Below are 13845 nucleotides of genomic sequence, written 5' to 3'. Positions count from 1 at the left end.
CATTACCAGCATGTATTCAGCGCAAGCAAGGAGCCCTTTCTCAGATGTTTCAATTCCCCTCTCCTTGCCACTGCAGCCAGTGGGGAGTCTCCTATATAATTCTTAAAAATTCAGGTGTTGACCTTTGGAGACGCAATAATCTCTTAAGTAGATTTCTTGTTTTTAAAAGATCTGCTTTTCTAGAATTTTTTTCTCTTGCAATTTAATTCTATTCCTTCTTTTAAGGATTTTGGAGCTGTTATAGCAAGAGGAATAAGATTAACCTTAGAATGCCCAGGTAGCCTTGAGGTTTCATGAATTTATTATTGTGCTTAAGTATAGCTGCAACACATAGCCAAAATTCAAGTTAATTTTTTATTTTCAGTGTGTGGTTTCAGTTTCATTCAGTCTGGGCAGTGTGAAGCAATTATTGTTCATTTTTTTAAATAATGGAATTATAGTATTCTGGCGTGCTTTAACACACAGAAGGTGTGGCTCCTTGGAAGAATTCCTGGCAAGTAGCTCCAACCTGCTTCCCCTGGGAGACCTTGACCTCTGGCAGCCTTTGATACAGTTCTCCCCTTCTGAGTCACTCCTTCATTCCTGCCGTACCTGCCTGTGGGAACAGTCTGATCAGCATTTCTTTCATCTTTGATCTGTTTTCTTTTTTCCCCAGCAAGATATTTTATTGTTCATATCAAGGAAGTATATCTCTGTCCACTTTCCTGGCTGTTAACAACAAATTTAGGACTTTGCAGATTATTATGCAGATATGTGTGTGTGTTTATAATAATACATATTATTATTTATGTAGCTGCAGATTATTTTGACATAATATATGTTAGTATTGTTTGCCTATGTTCTTTATCCTGCTTTGATTCTGTATGATTCTTTGTCAGTGGTTTGCTGTATTTTCCTATGATTTAGTGTCTTGGTAGAGTAAAAAGAAAAAGAATCCCTAGTTTTATTTTTTAAAATTATATGAAAAAAATAGGATTCACAGTTGCTTTTATTTTGTAGATAACCTCACTGGTTTATTTTTTTAAACAGACTAGGATGGGAGATAAGTTGATCTAACTTCAGATCTCAATTCTACCTCTTGGCTATATGATAATGGGCAGTATCTCTACTTCTCTAAGCATCATTTTCCCCACATTGTAACATGATTTGGGAATTAAGTAGCATGTGAGAGCTCTAACATAACACTGGACAAGTAGAGAATAACTCTTCCTCACACAGCTCCATGACTCTTATCACTAACTATATTTGGATTCAAAGTCATATTTGATGAGGCCTGAATTGGAGAATTTCTGTCTTTAATATTAGGTCATATATGCATAAGAGGCAGCACAGAAATGATTTTGATAGGTATCTCTGATAATCAGTTTGATTACTACTGTCTTAGTATCTGGAGCCATTTTAAGATACTAGTCTTTCCTTCTCAATCTCTCTTGCTTGTAGGTTATCTCTGATGCTGAAGAAGATGCTGGGGAACTGAGTAGGGAGAGCATGTGGGACCTTTCCTGTGAGACTGTAAGAGAGCAGCTTACCAACAGCATCAGAAAACAGTGGAGAATTTTGAAAAGTCATGTAGAAAAACTTGATAACCAAGGTAACTTACTGTCTTGGTGCCTGCAAAGTGAGTTGTGACACTCAGTTCTTAATTTCAGTCACTTGGAAAGTCACGTCAGGGGCTCAGACCCTGAAGTACTGGAGCTCAGTTTGGTGGTTTGATAATCCACCAAAGCTTCTATCTACTTCTGGAGGTGAGGTTTGAACCTCACTGAGAAATACTTTCCCCTCAGTGAATCTTTCTCTGAACCATGGATTCTGAGTGCAACGTACAATTGAATAAGGTGAACTGAGTCTCTTCCCGATCTTGGAAATTAAGAATTTATTCGTGATATGGTATAAATATGAGCCTTTTGCTTATTATTCCTAGATATTTGCATACTCCTGGTTCCTACTAATTTATTTTTAAGTTACTTTCAGAATAATAGATGTTTAATATAAAATATCAATTAAGAAATATATGAAGTAGAATTCAGGTTTCTTTTTCTTGTTCATGACACTTTACAGTTTGGTGCTTATCTTTCTGGATTTTTCTGTAGGCATTTACAAAATATATATTTTTTGAAGATTTTATTTCTTAATTTGATAGAGAACACAAGCAGGGGGAGCAGCAGGCAGAGGGAGAAACAGACTCCCCACTGAGTAGGGAGCCCAATGTTGGACTTGATCCCAGGACCCTGGGATCATGACCTGAGCCAAAGGCAGACACTTAACTGGCTGAGCTACCCAGGCACCCACAAAATATTTATTTAAAAATATATAAAAACCTGGGGTGTCTGGTTGGCTCAGCATCTGACTCTTGGTTTCAGCTTAGGTCATGATCTCAAGATTGTGGGATTGAGCCCCATGTGGGGCTCTGCACTCAGTGGGGAATGCTTGAGATTCTATCGCTCCCTTCTCCCTTTGCCCCTTCTGCTGCTCATGCACATGTACTTGCACTCTTTCTCTGTAAAATAAATGAATAAGATCTTTAAAAAAATATATATATATATGTATATATATATATACACACACATACACATATATAAACAGAAATTGAACATTACATATTTTTTTCTACACTGCTTTTTTCATTTAACACTGTATTTTAAATGGTTTTTTGTTTGTTTGTTTGTTTGACAGAGAGAAATCACAAGTAGATGGAGAGGCAGGCAGAGAGAGAGAGAGAGGGAAGCAGGCTCCCTGCTGAGCAGAGACCCCGATGCGGGACTCGATCCCAGGACCCCGAGATCATGACCTGAGCCGAAGGCAGCGGCTTAACCCACTGAGCCACCCAGGCGCCCTAACACTGTATTTTAGACACCATTCCCTGTCACTGCAGATAGTATAGATTTACACTAATGAATGTATTCTTAATATTTATATTTGTTAAAGTTTGCATGCTTTTAAATCAAGAAAAAGTTTCTGCTCAGTAAATGAAGTCTGTTGAAAGAAAAGTTATTCTAAATGTCAGAAGTCATAAAATCACTGTCAGTTGTCTTCAGTAGTAAAGGGTAATCAGCAACATTTTGTGCCAAAATTAATTTACATGAGATTTTATTGATGTCAGTCTCCATCTCTTAGTAAATGGCAAGTGTGTTTAGACTTTGTTGAATAGGAATTTACAAGCTTTGTAGCACTGCATTGATCTTTGAAGAAGAGTCCAAAGTAGTTTATGGATTTGTTAATTATTTTTCTCTTTTGTGAATATCGATTGTCCATTATTTTAAGATTTTACTTATTTATTTGAGAGAGTGAGCAAGCGAGAGAGAGAGAGAGAGAGAGTGTGCGCGAGCAGGGTGAGGGACAGAAGGACAAGCAAACTGCCTGCTGACCAGGGAGCCCAACGCAGGGCTTGATCCCTGGACTCTGGATCATGACCTGAGCTGAAGCCAGATGCTTTTAGGTTATTAGGACATAGTCTTGGGTAAGTAGGGATTACAGATTAAATGTTCATAGTAGAACTATTAGTAAAGATATCATTTTAGTCCCAAAATGGTACGAATTTATAGTTGTCATGAATACCTTATAATAAGTTGCTTTGCTTTTCAAATTTTTTTATACTGCTAAAATACTATAAATTTAGTTGTATTATTATAGCTTATGAAATTTTTAAAGGGCAAAGGGAATAAGTACCTTTTAGGAAAACCTATGAGAGTCTAGAAAGACAAGTTCTGAGAGCCTTGATTTTTAACTATAATTCTAAAAGCACCATAAACTGAGTGGTGTAAAAACCTACATCAAATGACTGGTTTTATGTTAGTTTCAAAGGTACACCTAGAAGGTTTTAACGATGAAGACGTCATCTCACGACAAGACCACGAACAAGAAACTGAAAAACTCGAGTTAGAAATTCAGCAGTGTAAAGAAATGATTAAAACTCAGCAGCAGCTTTTACAGGTTGGTGTGAGTTGCCTTATCAAGCTGTTTTCCTGTGAAGAGTGGTCAGGATTTTAACTGAGCCTTGCTAGATTGTTCCTCCTGTATCTCAGAAGATCTGGAGCGTTGGTCGTTTTTCTGCTCTCAGCTCAGTTCTTGGCTTGCTGACAGGTACAATGTACGCTGTTCCTCAGGCGGGACTTCGCCAGCTGGAAAATGAGAATCCTTGCTTGTCTTTCTGGTTTTTCATCATTTCTGTCCTTCCCTGAAAGTTTGACCCTGCTTCCCTTGCTCTAATTTTAACGGGGAGCATTGCAGGGACCCCCTGGAACTTACTATGTTTCCAAATTTAATAGCAGCAGCTCGCTACTGCATGTGACGATGACACCACTTCCCTGCTACGAGACTGTTACTTGCTGGAAGAGAAGGAGCGTCTCAAGGAAGAGTGGTCCCTGTTTAAAGAGCAAAAAAAGAATTTCGAGAAGGAAAGACGAAGCTTTACAGAAGCGGCTATTCGCCTCGGCCTAGAGGTATTTTCAACAAGTAGCTTTCCTTGCAGAGCTTTGGGGAGTTCTAGGGAGGTGCAGCAGACTGCATCCAAGTTCTGCCTTTGGTTGTTTCTTTGCTATCCGGTGTTTGTTTTTTCCAAGTATTTTACCAGTGATCTTATAACTGGAAGGGATTGTAAGCACGTGAACTACTTTAGAAGGATATTGTTCTGCCTTTACCGATTTGGGAATTGAAACTTTTCTTTTTAGAAAACCATAAGCATCCATTATCCCCTTTGGGTGGGCTTTCTACTAATGAGTATTTAGCTTCCTACAGGAGATCTCTCTTGGACACTTGTGATCTGGCCACTGTCAGTAGCTACAGCATCAAAAGACAGTGCGACTGAGAGCCTGTTTGTTGTTTAGGAAGCGGGAGAGGGGAGTATGAATGGAAGCTCTCCCCCCCCCCACCCCAGTGATATGTACATACCCCTTCTACAGCTCGCTTTTTAATTGAAAATTTGTTAACCCTCATATTTCCCTTTCAAAAATTGTAGAAGTAATGTGTTGAACATGGTTTCAAAAATAAAAACCTGTATAAAAAGCCACAAAGTGAAAAAATATCACCCATTCTTACCGCCAGTTTCATTCCTCAGAGGTAACAACTAACTTGTAATTCTTCTGGGAATTACTGTTTTAACTTTAATATACTTCAGCCTTTTCCCCTTGATAAAAGTCTGTTGATTCCCCTGCTATGAAAAATAAAGAATTTCTATCCTTATCATACCTCTCATCTACACTGTTCCTCACTGTGTATGTGTGTATATATATATATATATATATATGACTTCTTCATCATATTATTAACATTTTTAACCTCACTTTTTAAAAATGGTTTCTTATGGTTGACTTTTTCTTTAACTATTATATTTAATGCTTCCATTTCATGTTTGCTCCTCTTGAGACAGTGTCCGTTTATCCCAATGAAAGCTGAAATTCTTTTTTTTTTTTTTTTAAAGATTTTATTTATTTATTTGATAGACAGAGATCCCAAGTAGGCAGAGAGGCAGGCAGAGAGAGAGGGAAAGCAGTCTCCCTGCTGAGCAGAGAGCCCACTGTGGGGTTCGATCCCAGGACCCAGGGATCATGCATGACCTGAGCTGAAGGCAGAGGCTTTAACCCACTGAACGACCCAGGTGCCCCGAAAGCTGAAATTCTTGGAGTCACCCTTGTTCCACTTCTCTTGTCCCTCTTCTTCCCAGTTTTTGTCTGTGCTTTTCTTTTCATTGTCAAAGTGTTAGCCTGTGAAGTAATCCAGGTGTAAGTACTTTGGGTAAGACTGAGACTTAACACTTGAAAGAACACTGACAGCATCATGATTCTGTAAATGTTCATTCTCTGACCTAGTAATACATTTGGCCACATAGAAAATATTCTGTGTTATTAAGACTGCCGCCTGGAAGAGAATCTTTTATATATACCTGTATAGTGAATCCCTTGACTTCTTTGTACCTTTATGATTTCCTGACTCACATTCAGCTTATGTTATTTCTCATGTTATCTTCTTTCTTGGGTTCCTTTTTCAATTTGCTATATTACCTTCTTGAGTAATTTTTTTGGTAAGTATTGTGTGAGTGAAAAGTATACTGAATTCTAGAATATCCAAAAATAAATTCATATGATTGGTTTGTCTGGATACAGAATTTAGTTTCCAACTTTTTCTCTCAAAACTTTTGAGTTACTCCCTTTCTTCGGCTGTTTGGTTTTACTAGTGAGAAGCCTGGTTATTATATATATTTATATATATAGCCTACTTAGTCAATATCCTGCTTTGTTTTTGCCTTCTCTCCTTCTTTTCTCCATCTTTTTATCTTAAAGTTCCAAAATTTTACTAGGATATATCTAGGCGTAGCTCCTTTTCAGCCTCAAGACACTGTATTTCTTCCACTTAGGGATATTTTCTTTAGTTCTGTATTTTTTCCTTCTCTAACTTTTCTTGCATTCTGGAATGATTTTACTAGGCAAATGGTTGGCCTCTGACTATATCTATAGATTAACTTTATGTTCTGAATTCAGAGATATTTTCTCACTTTTAACTCTTTCCTTCATCCACTGAGTTTTTATTTTAGATTTTTTTTTTCTTGTGTCCTCATTTTTTGCTTTTCCTTATATAGCACTATATTATTTTACAGATGTGTTCATAAATCTGATCATTTGTGTCAGAATTTTTTTAAAAGGGCCTCTTGAACTATCTTATCTCTGGTCCAATCTCTTTATTTTGGCTATTTTTCTGTCATGCTCTTAGTTTTCTTCAAATGTCTGGCGATGCATGATTTTGTATTGAATTTAGGAATGAAAGACTATGTTATGTTTAAAGTAACTAGCATGGAAGTCCTCCACAGCTGTGAAAATCTGTCTCCTCAATAGCTAACTTTCTCAGAAAATTTGCACCAGCATTTTCTCCTAACTTCAGGGAACCTATTTCTGGGTCTCTGTCTCCCAGCCTGTTTCAAGAGATACTCTGGTTACTTGGTGTCCTGTTCCCAGCTCTCTGTAGGAGAAACTATCTGCCTCTGGGCATTGGGGCCACTGGGGCCAGGGAAGGATGAGAAGGAAGCGTGAGCGACCTGAGGGCTGAGGGTGAGTTTAGGATTATCAACTGTTGGAAAGGGGAAGGTCTGACATGTGCCCTCTTGTGGTTTAGTGGTGATGGCTGCCGGCGCTGGTAGATGGTAGAGGCTGAGAACAATGCCTGGTAAAGTTACAACTCCTTTTTCTCAAGGGATTCATTTGCAGTGGATATTTTTCTGTTGTTTGTAATTCTATATTTATAATGTTCTGTATGTTCAGGAGTTTAGCTAATATGCTATGATTTTTGTTTTTGGATTGTCCATTTGAGTTTACTCAAAACAGATGTGAAAATAGTGATGAGTTGTTTATTGATTTTTTCTTTCTTAAATATAATTTACTTAAATAAAATTTTTCTTAGTTTTCTAGGTTAATTCATTTGACTTACAAAATCTGTATGATAGCCAGAAAGCAAACACCAACAACTACAGAAGTCATGGGAAATGCCAACAATGTGAATGTTGAAATATTGATCAATATTTCTTTGGTTTGCTTGTTATGATAGAGAAAGGCATTTGAAGAAGAAAGAGCCAGTTGGTTAAAGCAACAGTTTTTAAATATGACTACATTTGACCACCAGAACTCAGAAAATATGAAACTTTTCAGTGCCTTCTCAGGAAGTGAGTACTTCGTTAACTCTTTAATCAGAAAATGCATGTAAATAGATACTGTCCATTATTAATAGGCAACTTTGCAGATCACCAAATATTTTTAAAACTAGATCCTTATATGTTTATGGAATATGCAGAAGAGATGGCGAGTTTAGATCAACCAGAGTCAAGGGCTAGAGGGGCCACCCACCTTAACTTGTTCTACCCCAGACCTCACCCCCTGCAGAAGATCATCATAATTAATACCCTTCACCTTGTTGATACCTCACCATACACACTTACTATGTTCTTTTCTCTCTTCACAGGTTCTGATCGGGACAGTCTAACAGTGCACTCAAGGCCACGGCAGAAGAAGCCTCACGGCGTGTCTAACGGATCTCTGGTTTGCGCATCCAAACTTACTAAGTCTCTTCCTGCTTCTCCTTCTACTTCAGACTTTTGCCAGACACGTTCCTGTGCGTCTGAGCATAGGTACTGGTCTGTAGGTGATCTTTGCATGTTTCTGTCCCACTGCTGGAGTTGCATTGTTGAGGGCAAGTTGGCATGTCTGTGGTGTTAGCAATGGTAGTGGCTTTGGAGAGCATTTAGTAGGTTGATCATTTGTTGTGCAAGTATTTATTGGGCAGCCATCGTGTAAGGACACCTGTTAGGTGCTGGGAAGACAGTAGTGAGCAAGGTAGACCTGGTTCCATTCTGCTGGGAGTGAAATCATATGATGTTATTCATTTCACTTCACATCCAAAGAACAATTTAAAAACAGTCTTATTTACAGGAATCACTTAGTATTTTGAATTCTTTAATTTTATTAAATAGAAGGATATTTTCATCATCTTTGTAGAATATTATATTTTAAAATTTCTTTTGCTATTCCCATTTTATTGGTGTTGAAGGGCAAAGAACTGAGAAAAATGTCCTCATAGTGACTGGTAAAAATCTGTGCTCAAAAATGACAGGGTCACAAAAAGTTGTTCCCCAACCCCAGGAAACCCATATATTTCTTTTCTTTTTTCTTTTTTTTTTTAACCCATGTATCTCTATTAACTGGTACGTTTTGGTATTTTTCTCTGTGTCAAGTTGTTAAATCACCTTATAAGGTGGAAAATCAGCATTTTGCCTCAGAGCCTATTCCAAGGTTAATTAGCTAAGCACATAGAACATTCCTAGTGAGAGAGGAATTGAAAAGAGCAAAAGGATACTTTGGAAAGAGTGGTGGTGATCTCTCCTCTTAACCAAGTGGGAGATGGTAGCATGAGGGGTGGTGTGTTTGGCAGGTTCGCTAGAGAGCAGGTTTCGGAGCTCTGGTATGCTTGACCTGTGGTTGTGAGAGGCTAGTCTGGACGTAAGTGTTGAAGAAGCCCATTAGCCCGTGGACCAAGAATTGTTGAATAAATGAATTTAAAAATGAAAATATGAAGCTTAAAAAGAATAAGACCCTGTATGTATTGTTAATTTGTAAAAAGAGTAGGACCCTAAATATTGAGGGGCCAAAAAGAGCGTGGGAAGAGTCCTCCAGGCAAGTGTTCCACCTGAGGCGGAACACTGGTGTGTCTGTGGAGGACGAGTGGTGTTAGTGAGCAAGACCAAGAGGGGAGAGGGGTGGTAAAGGGTGGGCAGATGTCACACCCTGTAAGGCCCTGGGTGAGTAGATGAGGAAACCAGCTTTATTATGTAGAAGTTCAGCTATCTACAGGTGAAGAGAGAATAAAGTCATGATGCCCTATGTACCCATCACCCAGCTTCAACAATTATCAACTCATGACCATGTTGTTCATCCTTAACCCCATTCTGCTATCCCCACACACATGCACATATTTGACTTCTCATTTGTGAAGTATTTTAGTCTGTATTTGTAGGATTGGATTATTGTTCTGAGGGCAACAGAAAAAGCATTGGAGATGGTTAAACAGGAAAGTGAAAAAAAAAATCTGTTTGAAAAGGTGACTGTTTTCTTACATGGGAAAAAGACTATAGGATCCCATGCTAGATGCCAGGAAACACAGTTAGGAGGCTCCTGGGGAGTTGCAGTGAGATGGTCACAGTTTAGGCAAGGGTTGTAACATGAAGGCAGACCTGATGGGATCAGTTAAGAGCCAACAGATTGACTAATGGGTGAGTTTGAAAGTTTGGGATTTACAATAAAAAAATACTGTAAGTTCAGTATTGTCTTATACAGAATGTTATTAAACTCCCAAATTTGACCAATCAGAACCACCTGTATAAATAACACAAATTCTAGTTACCGTTTTCAGCTGTGTTCTCTATCCGAGAGAGAACATAGCAGTTGCCTCGATTATTTTTATGTCTCTATAATTCTTACTTTTTAATCTAATTATTTTTAGTTAATAAATATTTGCATTAATAATCCTTTAGGACATTATTTTGTGCTAATAAAGGTAAGTCCAGCATTTAGTACCTACATGAGATTTCAGTGATGATACATTTAGAGCACTTAAAACAGTACTTGGTCCATTATCAGCCATATTGGTCCATATTCAGTAGCAGGCTATGAAAATGAAAATACATGTAAACATATATGGATTATAAAAGTGCTTTTCTCCTTCATGAATTCCGAGGGTTAAACAACATCAGTGACATAGAAACAATTTTTTTTTAAGATTTTTATTTATTTATTTGACACAGAGAGAGACAGCGAGAGAGGGGACCACAAGCAGGGGGTGGGGAGTAGGAGAGAGAGAATAGGCTTCCTGTTGAGTAGGAAGCCCAGTGGGTGTGGGGTTTTGATCCCAGGACCCTGGGATCATGACCTGGGCTCAAGGCAGATGCTTAACCACTGAGCCACCCAGGTGCCACCAAGAACCACAATTTTAAGCATAAAGAAATTCCATTGAGCTATTCATGTTCATGGTCATTGGCTTCTGAAGATAAAACACAGAATTGAGTTACTAGTTATCAGGAGAGAAGCTGTGGAGCTTGACATAGTTCTCAAAATTTTAAGTTATTTGGTAAATTTGGACTCCTTGCTCCTGAAGCACCTTGGATCTGGGTTGTAATAAGATTATAACAAAATGATAAGAGTATTTATAGCTAATTTCTACATCAACAACCTCATTGCTTCTACACTGTAGAATGGAAAATTTTACACAAAGTAATTTAGGTACAGAATTACAGAGAAAATTTAGTTGATCATTGAGCTTATTTTGTCTGAGATGGCAAGGTTTCCCAGGGCTGAATTATAAGCAGGTTCTTTTTTTAAGTATTGGCAAATAAGCGTAAATAAAATTTTTAATTGTTTTGGGTTTCGATTTTTAGAATTAAAACAACTTTTTTTTTTTTTTAGGATTGGCACATTGAGTTTGAGTTAGTAAGCCAAAGTGACAAAAAATGCATATTTAGGGGAAAAAATGTATATTTGTGGAAAAAATTATATAGGATGTTTAGTTGGTAAAAATGTTTCATTTGTTGACTTAACTCCTTAGATCTGAAAGTAGTCATTTAGGCAGATTTTTTCAAAAAGATTTTATTTTTTATTAGAGAGAGAGAATGGGTGAAGGGGGTGATGTGCAGGGACAGAGGGAAAAGTAGATTCCCCACTGAGCAGGGAGCCTCACCTGGGGCTCCATCCCAAGACCTGGGATCATGACCTGAGCCGAAGGCAGATGCTTTAACCCACTGAGCCATCCAGGCACGCCAGATTTTTTGTTTTGAGGTTGGTCGCAGAATACCTCTCAGATTGTGTCATTGAAGGGTAGCAGCTGTGTCTGTGTTCAGACACTGAGATTGTTACCCCCAGACACAACTGAGCATTGGTGTAAGCGCTTAATGTGTGTTAACTCAGTTCCATCCGCCTCTATGAGGTAGATGCTATTATTATTTCCATCTTACAACTGAGGAAGCTGAAGAAACCGTGACTAGTGAGCTGAACAGGCCAGTGGGGATGAGCCTAAACCCTCTGACTTTAGAGTCTCAACTCCTTACTGCTGTGTCAACACTCGTTAAATAGCTGTGCGGGGCAATGGCTGGGTGGAGGAAAGCTTGCATGAGCAAATGGATGTGTGAGGAATAAAACAAAGAGATTATTAAATAGTGGCAGGAAGACAGGGACATAAGGATATATGAGCTTTCAAATTTCACACGTTGTGTCTATCTTAGGCCTCAGCTGTGTAGAGAATGTCAGAGTAGACCAAAGAAATAAGTAGATGGGTAAACAGATAAAAAGGTAGATAGATAGGCTAAAAGTGACAAATTAGGACGTTTTGAAACACTTCTTTGTTCCTAATCTGTGTGTCCTCAGATTTTACTTAGCATAGGACAAGGGGCGGTTGGACCTTCAGGCAGAGCTTAAGTATAAAAGAAGGAGGAGATGATTATTAAGATCTTTCTGATGGAGGCTTAATATTCCATAGAATACCCAACTTTTGTAGCAACATGGATGCACTGGAAGAGATTATGCTGAATGAAATAAGTCAAGCAGAGAGAGTCAATTATCATATGGTTTCACTTATTTGTGGAGCATAACAAATGGAATGGAGGACATGGGGAGATAGAGAGGAGAAGGAAGTTGGAGGAAATTGGAAGGAGAGCTGAACCATGAGAGACTATGGACTCTGAAAAACAATCTGAGGGTTTTGAAGGGGCGGGGGGTGGGAGGTCGGGGTACCAGGTGGTGGTATTATAGAGGGCATAGATTGCATGGAGCATTGGGTGTGGTGCAAAAATAATGAACACTGTTATGCTGAAAGTAAATAAAAAATAAATTAATTAAAAAACAAAAAAGATCTATCTTTCTTTTCCCAACAGCTCCATCAGTGTACTGAACATAACTCCTGAGGAAACTAAACCAAATCAGGTTGGAGGAGAAGGTGCAAGTCCAAAATGGAGCATGGCCTCGGGCCCCGGATCACAGGAAGGCTGCTACAGTGGCTGCTCCTTGACCCACACGAACTCCCATGTAGAAAAAGATGACTTACCTTAGACATGCAGCCTGGACTTGTTCTCACAAACACGTTCACCAGATTGCACATCTCAGCTGAAACAGGGTGTGTCATAAAGTCATAAAGTCCGTCGTCTCTGATAATTTAAGATGGTCTGAGGTGTTTGTTTGGACTTTCCTGTTCCTCCCCCAAAGAGCTAAAATGTTGAATCTATTTAAAAGGATATAAAAGCTTTGGATATGTATTTTTAGTAACAGAAGCATCTGGTTCTGTGAATAGAGGAATGTATATGTTTGGATGGGAACAGAAGCACTAGAATGAGTTTCCTCTTATAGGTATTAAAAAATAGCACTTTTAAGAAACTGATTATTGTAAATGTTTTAATTTTGTCTCATATGTAGTTGGCATTGGAAGTTTAGCCTTTACTTGAATGTACACTGTAGATTTTTAACAAAGCAAGTTCTATATTTATTATGTTTAGTGTGATTTGAAATTTCCTCTTTCATATGTTTTAAATAAAGTGAAATTTATGTATGTTTTGTACATAGATATACATGATTATGTTAAGAGGCTTTAAGATTTAAAAATTTTACACATCCATAATTATAGTATTTCATGCCAATAAAATTTTTTTAGTGGTATTCTGTTTACAGATGTGTTAGAGCCATTGCCACATTATGTTCAAGAATTTTTTGAATGCATCTGAGCAATAAATACTCAAAAGCTGTTCCATGAAGCTGACTTCTTTAGATAATTATCACTACCATTACATTTTTGAGATTTCTAGAGCAGCAGACTTTTATATATTTTGGATATTATAATTTTTCGAAGAACTTCTGATGATAGGTAGGAGAAGCAAGACAACAAAAGTACCTTGGATAAACAATTAAAGAATATTGTTTTAAGATATTTGGGGTGAGAGAAGATATTTAAGGTACCTGAATAGAGATATTTTCTTTACTACATGAGGACCAGTCCCGCAACCACAACTTCGGGCTTGGTATATTTGGGGTATGTGCTGCTCATGATAAATCTGACAATGTGAAAAGCACCCGATTTTGTCTAAATATCACCACTCTGGACAAACTTGAGTCCTCTCGCTTTCGGAACTGCTTGCGTGTTTCTGCATGTTGTTAGTGACGATGATAACTGTAGGCCCGGGCTCGTTCCCAGAACTTGGACCACAGAGCTTCGGCACCGAGCCCTGTGTGCGCATAGAAGCCTGCACAGATCAGCCCGGCTTGAGCCTGCAGGGCTCACCTGCCTTCCCGTTCTCTAGTGCATAGTCAGCCACAGACATAATTCACCCTGTAGGGC

The 13845-nt window shown here is 38.3% G+C and overlaps 1 protein-coding gene across 6 annotated transcripts in view; it reads left to right on the top strand.

Moving 5' to 3' along the window:
• The window catches only part of LOC101686357 (SSX family member 2 interacting protein), a 43182-nt gene extending 29927 nt beyond the window's left edge, over positions 1-13255 (top strand). For 3 of the 6 annotated variants that reach the window (XM_045064791.1, XM_004752684.3, XM_004752689.3), the window contains exons 9-14: positions 1441-1591; positions 3794-3930; positions 4266-4439; positions 7531-7645; positions 7942-8107; positions 12395-13255. In XM_045064791.1, coding sequence (XP_044920726.1) covers positions 1441-1591; positions 3794-3930; positions 4266-4439; positions 7531-7645; positions 7942-8107; positions 12395-12569 — 918 coding nt within the window. In that variant the 3' untranslated portion in view covers positions 12570-13255. The remainder of the gene's footprint in view (positions 1-1440; positions 1592-3793; positions 3931-4265; positions 4440-7530; positions 7646-7941; positions 8108-12394) is intronic. The other 3 variants (XM_004752690.3, XM_004752688.3, XM_004752691.3) reach the window with 2 other exon arrangements.
• Positions 13256-13845: the final 590 nt, after the last annotated feature.

The sequence above is a fragment of the Mustela putorius genome, unplaced genomic scaffold (assembly GCF_011764305.1).
Source record: "Mustela putorius furo isolate JIRA1106 unplaced genomic scaffold, ASM1176430v1.1 tig00003853_pilon_pilon_pilon, whole genome shotgun sequence".
Lineage (NCBI taxonomy): Eukaryota > Metazoa > Chordata > Mammalia > Carnivora > Mustelidae > Mustela > Mustela putorius.
The sequence above is the reverse complement of the archived record's forward strand: the minus strand, read 5'-3'. Positions and strand labels throughout refer to the sequence as shown.